The sequence below is a fragment of the Polypterus senegalus genome, chromosome 12 (assembly GCF_016835505.1).
Source record: "Polypterus senegalus isolate Bchr_013 chromosome 12, ASM1683550v1, whole genome shotgun sequence".
Taxonomy (NCBI): domain Eukaryota; kingdom Metazoa; phylum Chordata; class Cladistia; order Polypteriformes; family Polypteridae; genus Polypterus; species Polypterus senegalus.
Window position 1 is genome coordinate 72,797,770 of NC_053165.1, and position 20,844 is coordinate 72,818,613.

The 20,844-nt window shown below is 41.4% G+C and overlaps 1 protein-coding gene across 2 annotated transcripts in view; it reads right to left on the reverse strand.

The window, feature by feature from the left end:
- dtx1 (deltex 1, E3 ubiquitin ligase) overlaps nt 1-20,252 on the reverse strand; it is a 98,455-nt gene extending 78,203 nt beyond the window's left edge. For both annotated transcript variants that reach the window (XM_039772246.1, XM_039772245.1), the window contains exon 1: nt 19,622-20,252. In XM_039772246.1, coding sequence (XP_039628180.1) covers nt 19,622-19,847 — 226 coding nt within the window. In that variant the 5' untranslated portion in view covers nt 19,848-20,252. The remainder of the gene's footprint in view (nt 1-19,621) is intronic.
- Between the last annotated feature and the right edge of the window lie 592 nt (nt 20,253-20,844).

Consider the following 20,844-nt stretch of genomic DNA (forward strand, 5'->3'; position numbering starts at 1 on the left):
GTGAAGAATTGGCTGCACATATTGTCAGCGTATTTTCAAACATGTTGCTTTTCTGCCCACCATCAGACTGTTACTGCCATTTTAAGAGTTCTGTCGAAGTGCTCACCATATGCCACATCCCTTTCTACAGCAGGGGAATGTTAACCAAATCCTTTACACAGATTTTACTGAAATAACTGATGTTAGCTTTATAAGTTTATTATCTGCACATTAATCATATAAAATCAGTAACCAAAAACTCATGTTGAAGTTATCCCTGGTATACTTGAAGAAAGTGCAAACAGATGATTAAAGCAAGTCATTAACATTAATATTAAAGAAAAAATAACATTTACAAAGCTGAAGTTGATAAATCAATATTATGTTTGAACATTAAAATGAGGCTCTTGGAAACATTCACAATAACCAGTATTTGAGACTACATGCTCTACACCAGGTTCTCAGGTTCAGTCCTGAGGCTACAGGGCTTCATTCTAATCAGTTTTACAAATTAGTGGATCAGACTTGTGTCTAACTGACTTAATTGTTTAATTAGATGGGCTTTTTTCTATGTTATTTTGTACTGAGAAAACTGTTCTAGTATGACAATAACATCCATCCATCCATCCATCGTCTAACCCGCTGAATCCAAATAGGGTCACGGGGGTCTGCTGGAGCCAATCCCAGCCAACACAGGGCACAAGGCAGGAACCAATCCTGGGCAGGGTGCCAACCCACCGCAGGACACACACAAACACACCCACACACCAAGCACACACTAGGGCCAATTTAGAATCACCAATCCACCTAACATGCATGTCTTTGGATTGTGGGAGGAAACCGGAGCGCCCGGAGGAAACCCACGCAGACACGGGGAGAACATGCAAACTCCACACAGGGAAGACCCAGGAAGTGAACCCAGGTCTCCTAACTGCGAGGCAGCAGCGCTACCACTGCGCCACCGTGCCGCCCATGACAATAACATTTAGAAGAAATTCAGAATTTTCTGTCTTTGTTAGAGCTTTAGACTATGAACTTTCGTTTACCAGATTCTTTCTAATTCACCTTCTGAAGTGGAATTTGCTACAGTAATTGTATCCACATACTGACAGTTAGTTACAAGCAATACCATGAAAAACGAGCAACATCGTAAAAAGCAAGAAAGAGGAAAACAATTCATCCCAGTGTAACACACAGAAATACTTGCTACCTTTTAACAAGAATGTAGCGGTTCTCTGGATTGACAAATTGAAAGCATAAAGTTGGAAATAACAACAGCTTGCTTAGAGAAGGTGGGTTGAGATAAACACCTGCAATTACAGTGGTCCACAAAACTAAACTCGAGAACCACTAAGTTAAGCCTTTTTATTTTTTAACCACTTAGCACAAATAAACAAAAAGCTGAAGTGGCAGCTCCACTTTAGCAGTCAGTCTGATTTGTACCTGTCTCTGTACTACTTGTCACAAACTGAATACAAATACAACAGCACAATTCACAGAAATTAATACTAAATGAATAACATTCAATTCCATCCATCCATCCATTATCCAACCCGCTATATCTGCTGGAGCCAATCCCAGCCAACACAGGGTGCAAGGCAGGAACTAATTCCCGGGCAGGGTGCCAGCCCACCACAGGGCACACACACACACCAAGCACACACTAGGGACAATTTAGTATCGCAAATGCACCTAACCTGCATGTCTTTGGACTGTGGAACAAAACCGGAGCACCCGGAGGAAACCCCGCAGACACAGGGAGAACATGCAAACTCCAAGCAGGGAGGACTTAGAAAGCAAACCCGGGTCACCTAACTGCAAGGCAGCAGTGCTACCACTGCTCCGCTGTGCTGTCCAACATTCTTTTTAATGAAATAAAGAAAATTGTCAAAAGAAGTTAAGCATTTAAAGCATTTCAGAATTGCTTCTCAGTTTAAATATCATACTAGCAATATTTTGAGTGCCAAACAAGAAAAAAAAAATCATCCAGCTAATTAAACAATTAGATCAGTTAGACGCATACCAGACCACCTGAACTGTTGAACAGGCTGGAACCAAAGCCTGCAGCCACAAGGGTCTTCTAGAACTGGACCCAAGGGGTGGCGGTAAGCTCTGAAATGTCAAATAAGCACAACTGGAGGATGTGCCGAGTCACTTCTTCTGGGTTGACCTCCTTTGAGAAGAGAGTGTCTTCTGGGTTCAGAATTTCAATTTCTTATTTCTTTTACCCACATCTTTACACATTTTCTGAGAGTACAATGGTCAGTATCCCAGTTTCCTTCTCTGTGTTGCAAAAAGGTATACCCAACCATCTCTTCTTCCGCTAACCTTACATAGAACACAAATTCATTGCTTTCAGCTGCTTCGCTCACCGTTTGCACCCAACATTTGCAATAAGGTTTGTGAGCATTACACATACCAATCAAAATTTGTCCAGAGCACTCTTGCAGCTTAAATAAAGTCTTGAAAATGGCATGTTTATGTCTCTGAACACTGGTCTGGAAGAGGTACTTGAACTCACCCTAAAAAGACGTATGCACACATATGCACTTCCTGCTTGGGTCAATCATGGAGCATGTGATTAGGCAGGGTTCAGTTCTATATCTAAAATGACAGCCTAAATTGAGAATTTTTATGTCAAGGCTGTGTAGATATGGATAGAAATGCCTGTACTGTATTACTCTGAAGGCAGCCGCATTACCATCAAATTGGCAGATTTTTTTTTTCTTTTTTGAAACTAAGTTGGAGGGCAATTGGGAGTGTTTTGGTTACTGTGAAACTACACACCTCTGCCTATCTGGGAAAAGCTATGGGTAACAGTGAGTGATTCCAGAGTTGTAATATACTTTACATCCTGGCCAAGATCTTCCTCCTTGTGTGGCTATCGGAAGGTTCAAGACACTTTACCAATCCCGTATGCTCAGACAGCTTATGGTATATCTTGAGGTAGACGATACTAGAAAACAACATTTTGGTCCTCCTTGTTTTTCTTTATTTTCATTGACAGGATTTGAAGGCACACTTAACATGTGGACCACATTCAATTGCCTGCATTCACAATGCCCAAGGATGATGATGTTGGCCACAAAGTAACTAACACGTGCCGAGTACTTGAGTAGTTTCCGTCGGTTTGTAAAATGGATGAGAATTACTGCCTCCACATCAAAAAAAAGTGTGGCCTGCTCTCTGCAGGTTTGAGGGAGCAAGTTGAGAAGTCTCTGACTTTCATTTACAGAATGAAATACAAGTGAGTGACAATCAGTCACTGAGGGCAGACAGCATTAGACAGGTTTTGATATAATCACATCAAAACATTTCTGCACATCAGACGTTCCATGTAATATAACATCCTGTTCAAATTCTTAATCAGTTACAGTATTTCCATTGTCTGGATGTTGAAAAGAAAGCATCCACTATGACTCTGAAGTCCTTCTCATAAGGTGTACTTTCAAATTTATTGCCCCCTTTTGTGTATTCATATCTAACATTTTTACACTGAATGTATAAAACTTTACATTTACTTACAGTAACTTTTACCTGCCACAAAATACACCCAAGCCTTGAATTGTGTCCAGGTGCCTCTGTAGCAATTTTGCTGATTTTACATCATCTACCATTTCACCTAATTTAGTGAGCAGAGTTAAAGAATTGTCAGGTGTGATTCCAGCTACCCATGTTTGATTCTTGCTGTGGGTGTCTCCAAACTTTAGGTTATACACCATTTTACATAATTTGCAAAATTAACCAGTTTTATTATATCCGTTTATAGATCATTTATGTAAATGAACGGACAGAAAAAAAAAGGGTCAGGATTTTTTCCATAAGGTTTCAGGTAATGGAAGCATAAACGGGAATACATACAGGAGTACAGCAGGTAGGTGATTCTTGTTTTCTACTAGTTACAACAATGTGCTGTATTCTGATAAATTTTATTTATCATGGTGTCAGAGAGTGTTGACATACTGTATAGGCTGGTCCAGATCTAATTATAACATTTTCATTACGCTATTACTTAAATCTATTACATAGAAAATTACCTGAAAAATCCTGGACCATCGAGAAGTGTGTGAACTGATGACATGAAGAATCGTCTTCGCGCTAAACTGGAATGGTCCCCGCCTAAATCAAAGTCATCCAGACGATCTGGATCTGCATAATTAGATCTGGACCCCCCTGTATTTAATGTTGGTTGGACATGCAAGAAAGAATTTCACTGTTTTCAATACAAGAGGCAAATACTAATATTACCGCTACTCCTCATTCTTACTTAACTTTACAAGCTTTGAGCAGTGACCAGATGAATGAGATAAGAATAAAAGAGGCCAAGTGAGCATTCTTTACATTTCTTTTGAAAAAAGAAAAAAAAAAAAACCCAAAAAACACTGGAACAGGATGAGAAGCCTGGTAAACCAAGAGTCTCTAAACGAAAAATAGCTGTTGAGGCCGTGCTGGATGGAGAGCTTCAGGGAGGTCTGTGCATTTCATTAGGATGTACACTAAATGAAGAGGAACTGTTGCTGGTGTGCCATAAGGAAGGTCTGTGCATTCCAATATGATGGCCACTTGTTTGCCCAACACTGCACTGCAAATGCAACCCAAGGAGAGAAAACCCAGGTCCTAACCTAAAAGAAACTTGAAGAATTACATCTCTGAAGTGACCCAAAACTGGGAGCCAACTGGGTGTCACCTAACCTGTTTGTCTTTGGGGATGTGGGTGGAAAACCAAAAAAAGTGAAGACAACACTGCTGGAGGTAAAGAATTCTGTACTCTTCAGCAACATTTTGATTACCATTTACAAATTGTTATATTTTGACACCATTATTTCAATTTCCATTTGTTTATACAGCAAGGCTGCACAGTCGTGCACGGGTGACAGGTTATGTCTCAGAGATCCAGCATTCGAAGTTTAAATCCCTCCCCACACAGCAGCATGTTCTTCTTCCCATGTTTGTGTGGATTTCTCCTCCATTACCAAAACAACATTTGTGTTTGTGTACCTGAGCAGTGCAGTAGACTGGTACCCCATCCAGAACTGACTCCTGCCTTGTGCCCAATGCTGCTGGGACAGGCTACACACCCTTCAACCCTAAACTGAATTAGGCACTTTTGAGAATGACGGGTTGTTTTATCAGTTAGTTTTTACAAAGTGATACTAACAGTACATAATACAAGGCAAGTGTCCGAGCAAACAGAAAGACAATATGGCATCAAAGTGGTGTCACTGTCTCTGCAAAACTGAAGTTTGATTTATTAAAACGCCCCAAAAAAAGCACATTTTATTCTTTATACAATAATGCCTGTTTTACAAGTCATATCGCACTGTCTGAAAGATTGAATGGGCAACACGAAATATCTGCACAGAGAAGGGCTTTTTGCAATGTTCCTAAAGTGTAGAGTAATCGAAAACGTGAAATACTGCATTAGCGAGAAAATTCAAAAGTCATTCCCTTGAGAGGTTTCAGAACACACGCGTTTAACAGGCCGACTTGTCTCTTGAGGTCTCCATTAACTCTGGCAGCACGAAGGCGCCATAACCGGCTTCGTAGATTATGAAGTTTTGAAGCTGTCAGCCAACACATTTTAAAGGAACATTTAATTCATTGTTACATACAACAAGCATTTAAACTGGATGTCCACTTAAGTAAACATTACATTTCGATATCACTCCTTATAAAAAAAACTTCATGAAGAGTAGCTCACCTCGAAGTGCGTACCGAAGTAATATCTCCTCGCTTTCTTTCACGCGTTTATTTCCACATAAAATTAACAACGTTACACGCAAGACTATCAGCTATTAGTAGAAAAGTTTGACAAATCACTCTTTTGATAATTCTTTTTATTTCTTATTAGAGTTTTTTTTTCTGAAAACGCAAAAGTAAAACATACAACTCTAGCAGGTTGCACGCTCACACGCGCGCAAACCGCGAAACCATGATTTAAATGAACGCTTCTGATTGGGCGAGATTTATGTCTGTCTGAGAAAAGCCCGATTTGGTTGGGAAGAACTACACGAGGCATCCAAATTAGCCCTGACCTATTGTCCAATCAGGTGACAGCGAGCGTCTTCACAGTGGAAAGCGGGAGAGGCGGCTTCGCTTCGGACCGCTTTGACTTTTTCGTCGTTGCAAAGTTGATGACGTGCAGATCACACCATTAAAAACTGATGTAGGAAGCAGTACAGTGAAATATAAAAAGTAAGTATGCAAATAAGTATTAATAATGCTATGACTGATACTACGTCAAGATTTATTAGCAATGTTTTCATGGCTTTACGAACGTTATCCGATTATGGTGTCTTACTATATTGGAGACATGGCAAGAATAAACAGATTTGAGTTTAGATTTTAGCTGTCTGCATCTGCGTATGAAATATTTTGCTAATAAAATTGCAACGTTAGTCAAAACAGTCTATTTTTTCAACATGTGGCTTCCCATAATAAAACATATTTTCCAACGCACAAAATATTAAGACACCTATGTAATGCAGACAATTTCTCTTTAAAAACGCACAACACTGAACAGACCTGAGCAAGTAATTTCTGTATCCAAATTAAGATTTACTGTGAAGGAGTTAACAAAAAAGATAGCAATGAACAATTGATAATGGATAGATGAATTGATTTTGTGGGACACATTGGAAAATTACTATTAATTCTGATAAGTAAACTTGTTGTTTCTTCCCACCTGTCACTCCTCATGGACACTTTTCCTCCTGCCATATGAACTCTTGCTCCCTCTCTTCCCAGAGACCGAATTCAGTTGCTATATAGCTAAGAGGGCCTTGCGACTTGTGGTGTCCAGGGGAACCTAACTATAAATTCTAGGGTCCAGAAGTGGCTGGGGAACTCCAGGGCTCATCTTGCCTGAAGTTCGCCTAATGGGCAATCCTGGACTCCTGCCTTCTATTAATGAGTCAGGCAATCCACCCATACACATGTTCAATATTATAGTGACGTCACTGTGACAGGTTTGAAAAGGAAAAACAAAACAGCATGACAATGAAGGGATTTCAGAACAGTTTACTCAAACAATCAAAAAAAAAACAAATGTAAAAGCAAAATTAATTACTTTGAATTTGAACAATATACAGTTACCATCACGTACCCAGCAGAATTCCACCCTCTCTCCTTCTACACCAAGTTTAGGCAACCTCAGTCCTGGAGGGCCACAGTGGCTGCAGGTTTTTATTCCAACCCACTTTCTTAATGAGAAATCAATTATTGCCGATGAAGCATTTATTGCTCAAGTGCCATTTTGATGCTTTATTTTAGTGGTCTCACTTGTTAAGGTTCCCCACCCTTAATTGCTTATTTCAGTCTTAAACAGCTGCAATCCATGTTTTTAATGGCTCTTTATTAGCAATAAGATGCAAATGACAAAGGAGCCAGCAGTTCCAACTTGTTTCCATTTACACCTGTGTGGATTCATCATGCACTATTTGGTTTAATAATTTTTTAAAAATTTTCCGTTTTAGGCTTCAAATCATTTGGATGATTTCACTGTGAAGGAAAAAAAAATCTACGATATGAGAACATTACATTGCAGACTAACAAGCCATAAAATTAAATAAGGTTGGAGACTGGCAATCATTGTTTTCTAATTAAGCAGTTGGGTTGGAATGAAAACCTGCAGCCACTGCAGCTCTCCAGGACCAATGTTGCCCACCCCTGCTCTACACCTTCTTAGCTGCTCCTTGAACAATCCACAAATCCCTGCCTCTGATTCCCACCTGTGTTCAGGTTGCTTCCCCCTTTTCTTCCCTTTACCATCAATCATATCCCCCACGTTAGTCTTTCACGCCATTTTCCACCATCCCTGCTTGACTCAACAGTCACTTTCCCTCCAGGTTTCACCCTGGCCGGGATGCTACATTATCATGGGGTGCAAGGAGGCATCATGTTTGAGATTATGGTTCTCCCTGCTGCCAATAAAGACACAGGGTACTTCTGACAGGCTTCTCTTCATACTTACATTGATGCTCCAGAAGGGCATAGTACCAGCTCTGGATGGTAGCCTGTTGCCAGTGTGCCTGGCCTTTTGGAATCTCAGAGCTTTATTTCTGTCCTGTATTATTACAGTCCCTGTTGGGTCCCCAAATATAATGTGTAGAACAAATGTTGAGATACAATAAAAAAAATGGACACAAACAGCTTCAACTTATAAATGATATGGAAACTCAGTGATAGCACTGTGATATTTTTTACATTGTCTTGTCTAAAACCAAATACTTATTTACCAGACAAAATGGAGTAGAAGTGGGCTACTTGCTTTCCAAAGTGGTGTGAAGGATCTCAGAGACAAAGTTCCAGTAATATCATGCTCCAGAGCTGTACATTTTGAAAGGTGAGTGGTGCATGCAGTGGTAAGGAAGTTATAAACACAAATCCATGCATAAATATTCTGACCCTAATGTACTTCATTAAAGGGATATAGGATGCAGGAGCCTCTCTCTAAATTAACCAACTCTGGCCAAGATGTCAGTCCGTTACAGTGCCCTGCATCAATTTAGAGTTGCCAATTAACCCAAGAGCATGTGTTCAAGATGTGAGAGGAAAACCAGAACACCCAGAGGGAATAAAAAGACATAAACACAGTGAGAACATGCAAACTTGACATACACAAAGCTGAACACAGAAACACAGAGCAGTGTGGCAGTACTCACCACAACAGTGTTGTGTTACCCCAAAACCAAAAATATATGCAGTAATACGTGATGGTACATTACTTTGAGCATAGTTGTAGTAATGGTAACAGTACTGTCATGTGCGTACAAAGTACAGTAAAATTCTTACTGGGATGTTCAGCCAACATGCCACTAACAGAAACTCCTCTTCTTCCCTTCTCCCTGCCTGCTGTCTAGCTCCATGCATGCCACTCTAGAGCACCATGATAAAAATATATAAAAGTATATAACTGCATTTTATTTATTAAAAAATACAAATCAGCTTACACAATGTAAGCTTACTCCTGTTTCTATGGAGCAGGCTTGATCTGCTAAATTTACCCCTAAAGTTAAAGAAAGGAGAGTGAAAAAAGTTTTCCCCTTTAATATGCCTTGACTGTCTCTCATAGTTTTAAAGTGGACATCTGTCTAAACAATGTAGTAACGTGACATGTCCCGTTCTTCACATACTACACCTAAACAGTCAGTCATTGTCCAACCCACTATATCCTAACACAGGGTCACGGGGGTCTGCTGGAGCCAATCCCAGCCAACACAGGGCGCTAGGCAGGAAACAAACCCCAGGCAGGGCACCAGCCCACCACAGGGCACACACACACACACACCAAGCACACACTAGGGACAATTTAGGATCGCCAAAGCACCTAACCTGCATGTCTGAGGACTGTGGGAGAAGCCGAAGGAAACCCACGCAGACACGAGGAGAACATGCAAACTCCACGCAGGGAGGACCTGGGAAACAAACCCAGGTCTCCTTACTGAGAGGCAGCAGCGGTACCACTGCGCCACCCTGCCGCCCTACACCTAAACATTTAACTTATATATTTTTTTTAAGTGAAACTCTGGCATCTTGGTGCATATAAGCTACCAGGTTAACTGGCTTATTCATGTCAACCACTTTGTGGACACATTTTGTCAGGGGAGTGGAAGTACATCATCCTGGTATCATTAATCTAGCAGCCCAGACTCAAGACTGAGAATTGCTGGACAATGCACCTGTGTCCTTCTCCAGGGAGGATTAGTCCGACTTGAATGGTCTTCTGCGATAGTAGCCTTTACTCTTGCCTCCAGCAATACATAAAGGCATGAAGCTCTCTCAGGAGCAGCTTCTTTTTACAATAAAACAACATAGTGTCCTAGTAGGATTTTGCTGTCCCATGCTCCATTTTACAACTGGAGGACAAGTGGTACTGATTGCTATGGCACCCATACGTGATATAACCTGCACCTGTGTACCATTTTGTAAAACGAGCTGTGTTCTAGACAAGGTTCTCAGCAATTACTAAATTAAAGTCACCTGCTCAGAAAGAGGCTATTTATATGTGTGATTTATTTTTTGTACTAACTGGCGTCACCTCCGTCTCTATAACATATAGCACCTCTGATCATGTGTACTTACCACATTTTACTCGACAAAATTAAGCTCAGAATAAAAACATCATTAAGATCTCTCTTCTGCTCGTTTTATTACAGCTTTTCCAAACACCGGGGGTGAGTACAATGATTACATCTTCTTTTTCTGTAGGCAGTTCTACCTTCTTGGCCTACCTTGTGTGAGCAGCATCAATTATACTGACACTTATTGATGCTTCTATCACAGAAGGCATTAAATGGTTGAACAACCTGTCTGGCTTTGACAGCAACACCAGTGGAGGCACAAAGGGGCAGACTGGTGTGTTTCTGCAGCGCCAGCATTCAGATGACACGGTATTTTGAGGAAAGTGACGATGGCCTTGTGTCATACTCTGTCCTCGCTCAGTAAATGACCTTGGGTGGTGAAGCAATGCAAGTGAAAGATGTTAAGTGTTATATCCTGTTGGAGGCAAAAAGCATGCATGGAGCTGGAGGACAGCCAAGGAGAAAGGAGGAGGAGGAGGGGTCATCTCCATTTTGCTTCAGTGTAGCAGGACATATTGAATTTATAGCCTGCTTGGCTACCCGTTTGAAAAAAAAGACCAAAGATTAACCCTCAAGGCATGATCTCCACACCATAACATCATGAAAAATAGATATTTAAAACTTCCTTATTTTGTATAGTGCCTTTCACCATGCAAACAATCAATGATCAAGTGAGCCCAAGCAGAGTCCAGCAGTGCATTATGTGCATATAGAGAAACAGGAAGAAGACTCATTGTCACGATAATGCTCCTCATAGGACTGCTTAGTGTGCTCCTTTAGACACATGAGGACCCCCTGCGCAATGTTCTGCAACGTTAAACACCATGTATCCTGCCAGTCTTTTCATTTTCCATTCTTAATTAAGTTTATCATTTGACTTTATTTCCACAGGAAACAAACACAGAACAACAGTGGTGCAAGAGAGTGTGAAGAAGCACGTTTAGATTCAAACAGTGAGTAGCACCTCACCATAGTGCCCCTTATCCTATTGTCATTGTTTCTGTAGTTCTATGACGAGGACTTTGGGAAGAGAAATGACCTCGTAAATTAAACTCGCTTTAAGGGAAACGGACAGCAGATTCGTCATTTTGTATAGTGTCTGCCCATATAGGTAAGATTTTTGTCCACATTTCTAAATGGGAATACTTACACATAAACTCACACAGCCTATCGGTGATGGAGAATGAACTAGCACACTGCTAATTTTACAGTATTTAGCACCTTTTCACAGTTAACATCATCACGAGCCACTTCAAGCATATACACTGGGGCGTTTGCTCCTATTTCTACCATGTGAGTGCTTAAAAAAAGAATCACTAAGAAAGTCAGAGGTGGGGACTGAACCAGGGGCCAAATATATATTTAAGGTGGTCCTCAAACCAACACAAAGAGTTGGTGTATGTAAAATCATCTTTCCATACAGATTATTTTTGTCCATTAGGGATAGCTTGCTTACATGTGAAATTTTGGCCTGATAGTGAAATATTTAGAGGTTGCTCCATTATGAAAATGTTTACCCTTCTGCAGGGTTCTTAACTGGCTAAGTGATTAGTAAACAGTAAAAACAAATGAAACTGAGAACATTCTAGTACAAAGGTGTAGTTCTCAGAACATTCTGGTAATAAGTGGAAGTTTTAAGAACATTCTAACAGTAAGCAGGGGTTTCTCTTGTATTTCTAGTTTATTTGCTGTCTACATAGAAATCTTTTCCCATCATGGGAGTAGTGCTGCCAAACATTCTCTCGTGTTTATTGGGTCAAACAGGATGTCTGTCTACTGCACTGCTGAAGCAAGTTCAGAAAGAATGGCGGTCAGTAAATCAAAATATATAGGCTGCAGATGACCTGTTTGAGGACTCAGTAATCTGCAAACTGCGATGCGAAATGCTTGACTACCTCTCATGTGCTCTTGAAGCACAGCAGCCAGGGGACAATTATCAGAAATGTCTAGGTGTGTCTCTTTTGTTTCTTGGTCTACACAAAGGCACACATCAGACCAAGTGGATCAGAAAAGACACTTACGTGTTGAACATGTTTCTTTTTAAAGTTCACTTCAGGATGTTTGCACATGAATCCAAGATTATCACACACTTTCTTTGGTTTGTCAGTTTTGGTTTTGTTTGACAGTGGAATGAAGCACCATTTACAATCCCAGCTCCTCTCAATGACATCAAATTTATATTGTTTCTTCAAGACCTACCCAAATTAGGTTGTTTCCAGTAATGTACATGTGGCATTTTCAAGGTACCTCTGGTTTTTGTCTGAGCATTTGACAGTCATAGCCCTTTTTAATGACAGAGTCTCAGCAGAATCAAAAGAAAAGACGATGCAAAGCCTGCAGTGGCCACCTCTAGCAGATATTCCTTGACGTATGCTGACAAAAGAATCTGAATGGCTAAAGGATCTGGTAACAGAAAATGCAACACTCTTCTTTGATGTCCTTATGGAAAAAGGCAAAGAAAGGTCTCAGCTGTTTCTCAAGAAACAACCAGAGCAGTAGACAAATGATCCAACCTTTAATGCATTTTGTGAACTGTTGGCATCCATGACAGAGGAATAATAAGTCATAGACAATTCCAATGACATACTGTCAAAGGACAAGAAACAGAAACAGTTTATTCTTCAAATGGTTGCCAACCATTGCAAGAGTTTTCCAACTTCAAAGGCAGTGCTAATGTAGACCAACAAGTGTGGAACACTTGTCTGCTGTTCAGTTGATATAGCATAAAAACCGCCAAATGGAGTGACCTCTAAATGTTATTTATTTGAATTTGAAATGTGTGTGTTTTTTATAAATATGATAAAGAATAAAACGAACCTTGTGGAGAACTATATATCTCATTATCACCAGTTCAGTCCCAATGCTGTAAGAAAGTCCCTTCACCTACCAGGTCTCATGCTTTAAAGATCCAAAAAGCATTACACCTGCACAGATTTCACTATGAAAGGCACTATATAAAACAGCACATTGACAGGCACAGTTCCACCACTGGTAATTACATGATTTTCCAGCACTACCCTTGTGAAGGGCTTTAAAATTTTTTCATGTGGGATGCTCTCAACACTTAACCTTGTAGACCTCGCTTAACTCAGTTTGAGTTATGGAGAGCCATTGGGCTTCAATGTGTCTTGACAACATCAAACACCACAAGGTCCACTCACACTTACACATATACATACACACAACAGGGCCAACTGGGAATCAGCAAGTAACTCAACCAGCATGTCTGTGGAGACATAGGAGAAAAAACTGAAGAATCAGCACAGAGACATGGAGAAAATGTGTGAAAACCATGCAGGACACAGAGCAAATTAAAAGTAACAACAAATCTTGTTTTACAAAAAAAAAAATAATAATAATTCCATGCCTTTTTAATAATAATAAAAAAGAAAATTATACTGTATTCTGCCTGCAATTTTCAGAGAGGTGATCCATCCGAGGAGATCCATTTGACTCATCCAATCCTCTACATTGGAATGAGAATCGGAAGTGTTTGTTGTCTGTTGCCATGGCAGCCAAGCATGCATATCCCATTAAAGAAATGCCAGTAGTAAGACTTCTAAAAGCCATCCTCACATTATATTGAATTGTTGTCGGAGGGGATGTCAGACTTGACGACTGCAGTTGCTGATCTCATCACTTGAGTATGTCAGATCACACAACTATAAATTACACGGGATGACAAAGTTCAAAGTTTATTGACATGTGCACAGTAAGGAAATACATTTCCCTGTAAAATGAAATTATTTCTTTGCTGTTCACACCAAATGCCAAAACCAACATATAAAGATATACATACAGTAATTAATAAATAGGAAATAGCTTATAAGTAACAGAGACAGCATAAAGTATAAAAACAGAATAGAAGTATAAAGTGTAATGTGCAGGTAGGTGTGTGATGATCAAGTCAAATACAGATATGTGAGGTAGATAGAATGAGGTGCACCACGGTTATAAACTCTTGTCAGTTATTTAGGAGTCTAATGGCCTTGGAGAAGAATGAGTTCTTTAGCCTGGAAGTCCTGCATTTCATACTCTATATCTCCTGCCTGAAGGTAGAAGTGTGAACAGTTCGTGTTGGGGGGCAGGTGGGGTCCCTGAGGATCGAGGCAGTTCTCCTTCAGATTCTGAAGTTGTAGATGCCCTGCAGAAAGGGCTGTGGGGTCTTGGTGATCTTCTCAGCAGTCTTTACCACTCTCTGCAGGCATTTGCAGTCCATAGCAGTAGTGTTGCCATACCACACGGTGATGCAGGTGGTCAAGATGCTCTCAACAGTGCAGATGTAAAAGTTGCCAAAGATCTTAGTCGACATACCAAACTTCCTCAGCCTCCTCAGAAAGTACAGTTGAGCCTTCTTGACCAGCTGTGTGGTGTTAAGTGTCAAAGTGAGGTCCTCACTGATGTAGATGCCCAGGTATTTAATGCTGCTCACCCTCTCCACTTCAAGCCCTCAGATCAACAGTGGCCGGTGAGGTCTTCTCTCCTTCCTCATGTCCACTATCATCTCCTTCATCTTGTCTGTGTTGAGAGTGAGGTTGTTGTCCTCACACCATGACACCAGACTGGCCACCTCCCTCCTGTAGGCCACCTCATCCCCACCAGTGATGTGTCCTATCACTGCGGTGTCGTCTGCGAACTTTAGGATGATGTTATCTTTGTGGGAGGCGACACAGTCGTGGGTGAACAGGGTGTAGAGGATGGGGCTGAGGACACATTAAATGAAACATCGTAGCACTGTTTCACATTTCCAAAAGTATCGCAAATTCACTCATGTTTTCTGACAGCATGCTGCCTGATTGCATTGGAGTTGTGCAAAGGCATGAACCTTTTTCCTCATTCTGTCAAAGTTCATAAAACACACAACATTAGAGACGCAAGTCTATCTTCTGTTTGTGAAGTCCAAAGTGAGCACTCATTGGTTGTCAACTCTCATATACACACACATTCCACACCTACGACTTAAAGCAAAATGATGGTGCATTGTGACAGGGATTCAAGTGTGGGCAAGAGTAAAGAAGTTAAGAAATTTGAGCAGTAACAGGAGACAATTCAGTCCATCAGGTTTGTTTGTTTATTTAATAGCTAAGCTGTCCCAAAGTCTTATCCAGATTCTTTGTGAGATCCAGGTAATTCTTAAAAGAGGAAGCCCTCATGAAACCCGGCCTGACCTTGAGCCCTGGGTGCAAATCAATACATGGACGAACAAAAATTACACACTTAATTTGAATGATTTTATGGATGTGCCAGTTGACGTGATTATCAGTTGTTGGCTGTTACGAAAAAAAAATACTGAAAGACCCTCTATAATAAGAAAGGCTAATTGGAGGATGGAATAACCCTGCTAAACACTGAAGTGGACTTGGCGTTTGTTACTCTATACCACATACAGTAGTGTACAGAGTGCACTTAATTTCAAAGCATCAGCTAAATGATCTCTAAACAAAAAACAAGAAGTAGCAAGGCTCTAAAAACAGGAACAAATGGGAAACAAGTTGGCACACTCGCACATCCCAGTGGTCACCATTGATGGCTTTGGGCATCCAGCTAGAGAGTCACAAACAGCTGTCCAGTTGTTGCTTTGCATTGAAAGGTGTGGTGAAGACATACCTCAAGCACACCAGAACCTTCTCATTAAAAGTAAAACACAACTGGGGGGACGCAGGCGGGATATTAGCTAGCGGGATGTGACTTAAAATCCATTCCATCCTTGATTTAGAGCCATGAAGGGCAACCAATTACTCAGGCTGCCCGCTGCTATGCCTGGTTCAATGCCAGAGCTTCAAATCTTGCTGCTCTGTCACCAATTTAATATGGCCTGGCTTTTGTTTTAGTTTGGCGGCCTTCCAGCAGTTGGCCTGCTGTCTCCTTTGCTCCTGTTAAGCGCTCAGTGGTGATGTCTGCCTGTATAGGATGCTATATGGAGCAGAAGGGGACTCATCACATAAAACAACTATTCAGTTAAAACAATAATCTAAAATAACTTCCAAAGCACTAGTGCATTAACTCTAGGGTATAAAGTTCAGGTCATGGTGAATACCACTCAAAGGAACTTTCAAAGTCTGGTACGAATTAAATCAAATTTCTAAAACAGGTTTACCAACTGAAATTAATAATGTATATAATACCGTGCGTCAGTGGCTGTGTCAGTGGTGATTAATGCAGTGAACTTCAGTGTTATATAGCACCTTTCCAAATGGAATACCATCTCTAGGCTCTTAGGGGTGTTGTAGGCCTTAAGATGCGCAGTGACTCATTGAGGGATCCTTTGGGTCAGTAGTGGGAACTAAACCAAAGACTGTCTGGTTTTACACAGAGACTTTCCATAGTGATATAGCTATAACTGTTTTAGTATTTCTAACTTGTCAGCCTCAGCATGTAATAATGAATCATTTAAAATCAAAAAGTGAGTTAATGGTGAGGCCTCAAACAACATTTCAGTTTAAAATATAGAGACTTTCCATGCCTAGGCTCATAGATAGATAGGAATGAAACAATATGATAGATACATATAGTAGATTTTATTTATTTATTTATAAAGCACTTTAAAAACAACATCAAGGCTGACCAAAGTGCTGTACAATAAAAACCCAACATATCAGACACACAATAACCAAATTGTACATGAAACAGAAACACATAAGAGCTGAAGAGATTCATAATAAAAAAGTATACAGATAGCTAACATCTCATACTAGGTTAAAAGCCAGAGAGTAAAAGTGTGTTTTTAAATAAGATTTAAAGACAGCTAGTGAAGGAGCCTGCCTAACCTGCAACGGCAAATCGTTCCAGAGTTTTGGGTCTGCAACTGAAAAAGCCTGATCATATATAGATAAACATTGTTCCCAAGAGAAAAGTAAAACTTTACAGAATACACATTGTACTTTATTTTTTCCCCAAAGGGGGAAATGTAGCTCTTTATTGGTAAAACACAATTGGTGGTGTATTTCCATTTTGTAAGACATCCCAAATGAAATAGCTAAATCTGAGTCACGCAGCAAGAGTTGTGGGGAATGAAATGGCATCTCTTTAGTTTAATTTAGCCTTAGCAAGTAAAAAAAGTTATTCATTCAGGGTCACACTGTAAGTCTGTGACCTTTTGGCTTTTTATATCACCTTTCCACACTAAGCACCATATTTAGCCTTTTTTCAGGTTGAGTGTAACTGTTTTCCCATTTCTGTTTTTGAGCCTAAGCAAATCAAATTATTCATTCAGTGTCACACGACGAGACTACAATGGGGAATGAACTGATGTGCTTATTGTGTTACATATTGCCTTTGTACACTGAACAATGTACCTATGCTCTTTACACATAAAAGACAGCAGCTTTCTTAACTCTTTCTCGAGAGCTTTGGCAAGTTAAAAGACCCATTAACGGTCACACAGTGGTGAGGACTGCAGGGAAACCACCTGTGCCTCAGAAGAGGTCATCCATCTGAAGCCAAGCATGTTCAGAAACAGCCAGTACTTGGATGGGAGACCTTCTAGGAAAAGCTTGGAGTGTTGCTGGAAGAGATGTTGGTGAGGCCAGCAGGGTGCGCTTACCCTGTGGTCTTTGCATGGATCCCAATGCCCCAGTGTTTTGATAGGGACACTGTGCTGTACAAATGGCTCCATCCTTCAGAGGAGACATAAAGCCAAGGTCCTAACTCTCTGTGGTCATAAAAGATCCCTGGATATCCTTCCTAAACAGTATCCTGATGTCCTGGCTAAATTACCAGCTATGGCTTTGTATATTCTGACCCCCTAATCATCCCCAGTTTCTAACTGGCTTTATCTCTCACAGTTGGAAACTTGTTAAGGGTAAATTTCGCACAAACATTAGGAAGTTTTTCTTTACACAAAGAACGATAGACACTTGGAATAAGCTACCAAGTAGTGTGGTAGACAGTAAGACGTTAGGGACTTTCAAAACTCGACTTGATGTTTTCTTGGAGGAAACAAGTGGATAGGACTGGCGAGCTTTGTTGGGCTGAATGGCCTGTTCTCGTCTAGATTGTTCTAATTCTAATTCTAAAATATATATATATATATATATATACACTGTACAGAGAGAGAGAGAGAGAGCCTTTCCGCACAGAATGTCATAAACAAGGCTCTTTTCAGGCACAATACAACACTTTGTAAGCCTTTTCAGGTCTGTCGCTGATAGGATTTGAACCACCTACCTAATTAGTCTTTACAGCAACTAGCAGGTGACCAGAGGCAGGCACAACTTTCTCCCCAACACTGGCACCCCATCCAGGACCAGATTCTGCCATTTACCCAAAGCTGTTGTGGTGGCCCTGAATCAGATTAGCAGATTCAGGTAAAAGGATGAATGTGTTGCAAAGCCTCCTGCTGTCAGTAGTACAGCACCTCCCTTGTGACAATACACTTTCCTACCAGGATTGTCAATCTGTGTAATGCAGCCATACCTGCCTCTACTTGACCCTTGATAGTGGTGGCATGAATTCTGGTTGCTTCCAGAATGCACAAATTGTTCTGGGCTCAAGTCCATTGTGGAGGACAACCTTAGGGCACAAATGGAACCAGGGTCCTAGTACTATTAGCTAAGAAATGCAATAATAATACTGCGTAAGAGGGAGTTTGGTTCGCCTCACCAAAATATATTTTATGACAGTTCCAGCCAATTGACCATATCATTCACATATTTGTTCACCCTCCGTCAAGTTACAGTAATTCCAGTCCATTCGTCCATTTTCTTGTCCAGCTTTCAATCATGAGGACTGAATGGAGCAGTCCTCTCCACTATGATGTCTGCCTGTCATGCTATATACATGCAGAATGGATTTACAAAGTGTGTTCATGGCATTAAAGCCTGGTGAAAAGGGGCAGGGGGATGCCGCAAATCCACACTGGGAACAACTGGACAGCACCTGCACTGTTACAAGTAACAGATCTGCAATGGCTATTTACTGGGCTGTGTGATTCTTCATCAAACTCTTGCTTGACAGAGACACATTTCATTCTGGGAAGGGGTCTTTGGTGTAATATTGGTTCTTTAGATTTGAAAAAGTTCCTAATATATGGATGACATGGAAATCTTTAATGTATGGTAGGCTCCCAAGCAGGATTGCTAAAATTTAGAGTAAACCTAAATTTAGCCAGTGTTATGGATGGAATGACAATAAAGCCACTTGACTTGTGAGAGTCCTTTAAAATCTGGAACCCATTGGGATTTCACAAATTGGTTATCAATTTACAGAATCTGTTATGGATCTAAATAAAAAGGAAGGTTCTTCTTGGAAACTTCATGTGGATGGTTCTTTGAGAACCAAAAATGGTTCCCCTGCGACATCACTCTGAAGAACTGCTTTAGCAGCTTTATTTTTAGGAGCGGTAGGAAAAGTGGAAAAGGATGCTTCCCGTCCACCCCAGGTAGGAAATGAATTAATTAGGCAGTCCAGATACAAACAGTTTACTTTAAAAAAGCTATCAGTCTGTATTCGTATAGCGCCTTTCACGGAGCACACCATTATACACACGATACCAAGCAAAGCAATATAAAATCACAGAAAACCACTGAAGAACACGACGTGCAAGGAACGAAGCCACTCACCTGTGTCCTGTCGGAACTGGTGCATGGATTGCAGGTCGATGATGTAAGGAGCCAGCTGGGGGTCCACCTGCCCCAGGACGACAGTGCCCCGCGGGTCCCCTTTCAAGACGTTCTCGATGTGGTGGCACACTGCAGCGCTGTAGGGTCGCCACCTGCCATGCTCGTTGAGCCACTCCCAGACCACCACACGGGCCAGGTTCTGTGAGGGGTACCCCACGGACAGCATGTCTTAATTGTTTTCCCTTTGATTTTCTTTCACGAGATCACCTTGCAGCAGACAAATCCCACCGGGAACATCTCCGCTTGTCCGTGTGAGTCCAAAAATCCAAACTTCCCTGCAGGCTCCGAAAGACAGCGGTGAGAATCCAGAGAAGTCCGGCAGGCTTTCCTCGCACCTTAGCGATTGCAGATATAGCGCTGAACTGCCACCAGAAAGAAACAGGTGGCACTAAGCGACTGGGCACAGCGCCTCGGTGCAGGTGGGCTTGGACAATCGAAACCCCTGTCGATGTTCTTATTTCCTCGAGAACATGCAAAAATCGTTCCCACTATTTTTTTCCCCTTTCTTTCTTTATTCCTGCAGGTATCCGCTCCGCTTGCCTCTCGTTCTCGAGTCAGAGCGCCATCATAACACCCCACCTACCAGCCGCCGCACCACCACAAACACCCCTTTAAAAAATGAAGAAATGCGGCGACGGAACCGTTAAGCGTGATCCCTTCAGGGTGTTAATCGCTGCGGCATGTTGTGTCCCAGGCTTGTCTTGATGTCCCCTTCTCTCTCTCACACACACACACGGCGCAGTGTCTCCTCCGTAGAGATGTAAAAATGGATGTTCCGTCAAAAGGCTCGCAAAAAGGCGACACTCGGCTTCAAGCGTTCACCTGGCTGTCAGCTGATGCGGGGCGCTGGGGAAGGGGGTGGGGGCATTCATTAGAGAAATGCCCCAGCTAAACCCCGCACCGGAGGATCCCCCGTTGTTCGTCTCCTCGGCTTATCTGTGGCGTTGCGCCGTAAGCAGCTGGTCGATTTGTTTCGTTTTTTTCGTCTTCTCTCCCAACCTTCGCGTAAATCCGCTTTGATCAAAAACAGACGAGAAGTCAATCCGTTTTTACATTACAATACTCGACAAAAAAACAGCGCCAGAGAAAAATGAAAAAACAGACGCAGGCATACAGGGTCAGCCGAGGAGACCGGCGCGGTTCGGTAACGTGGTCACCTTACG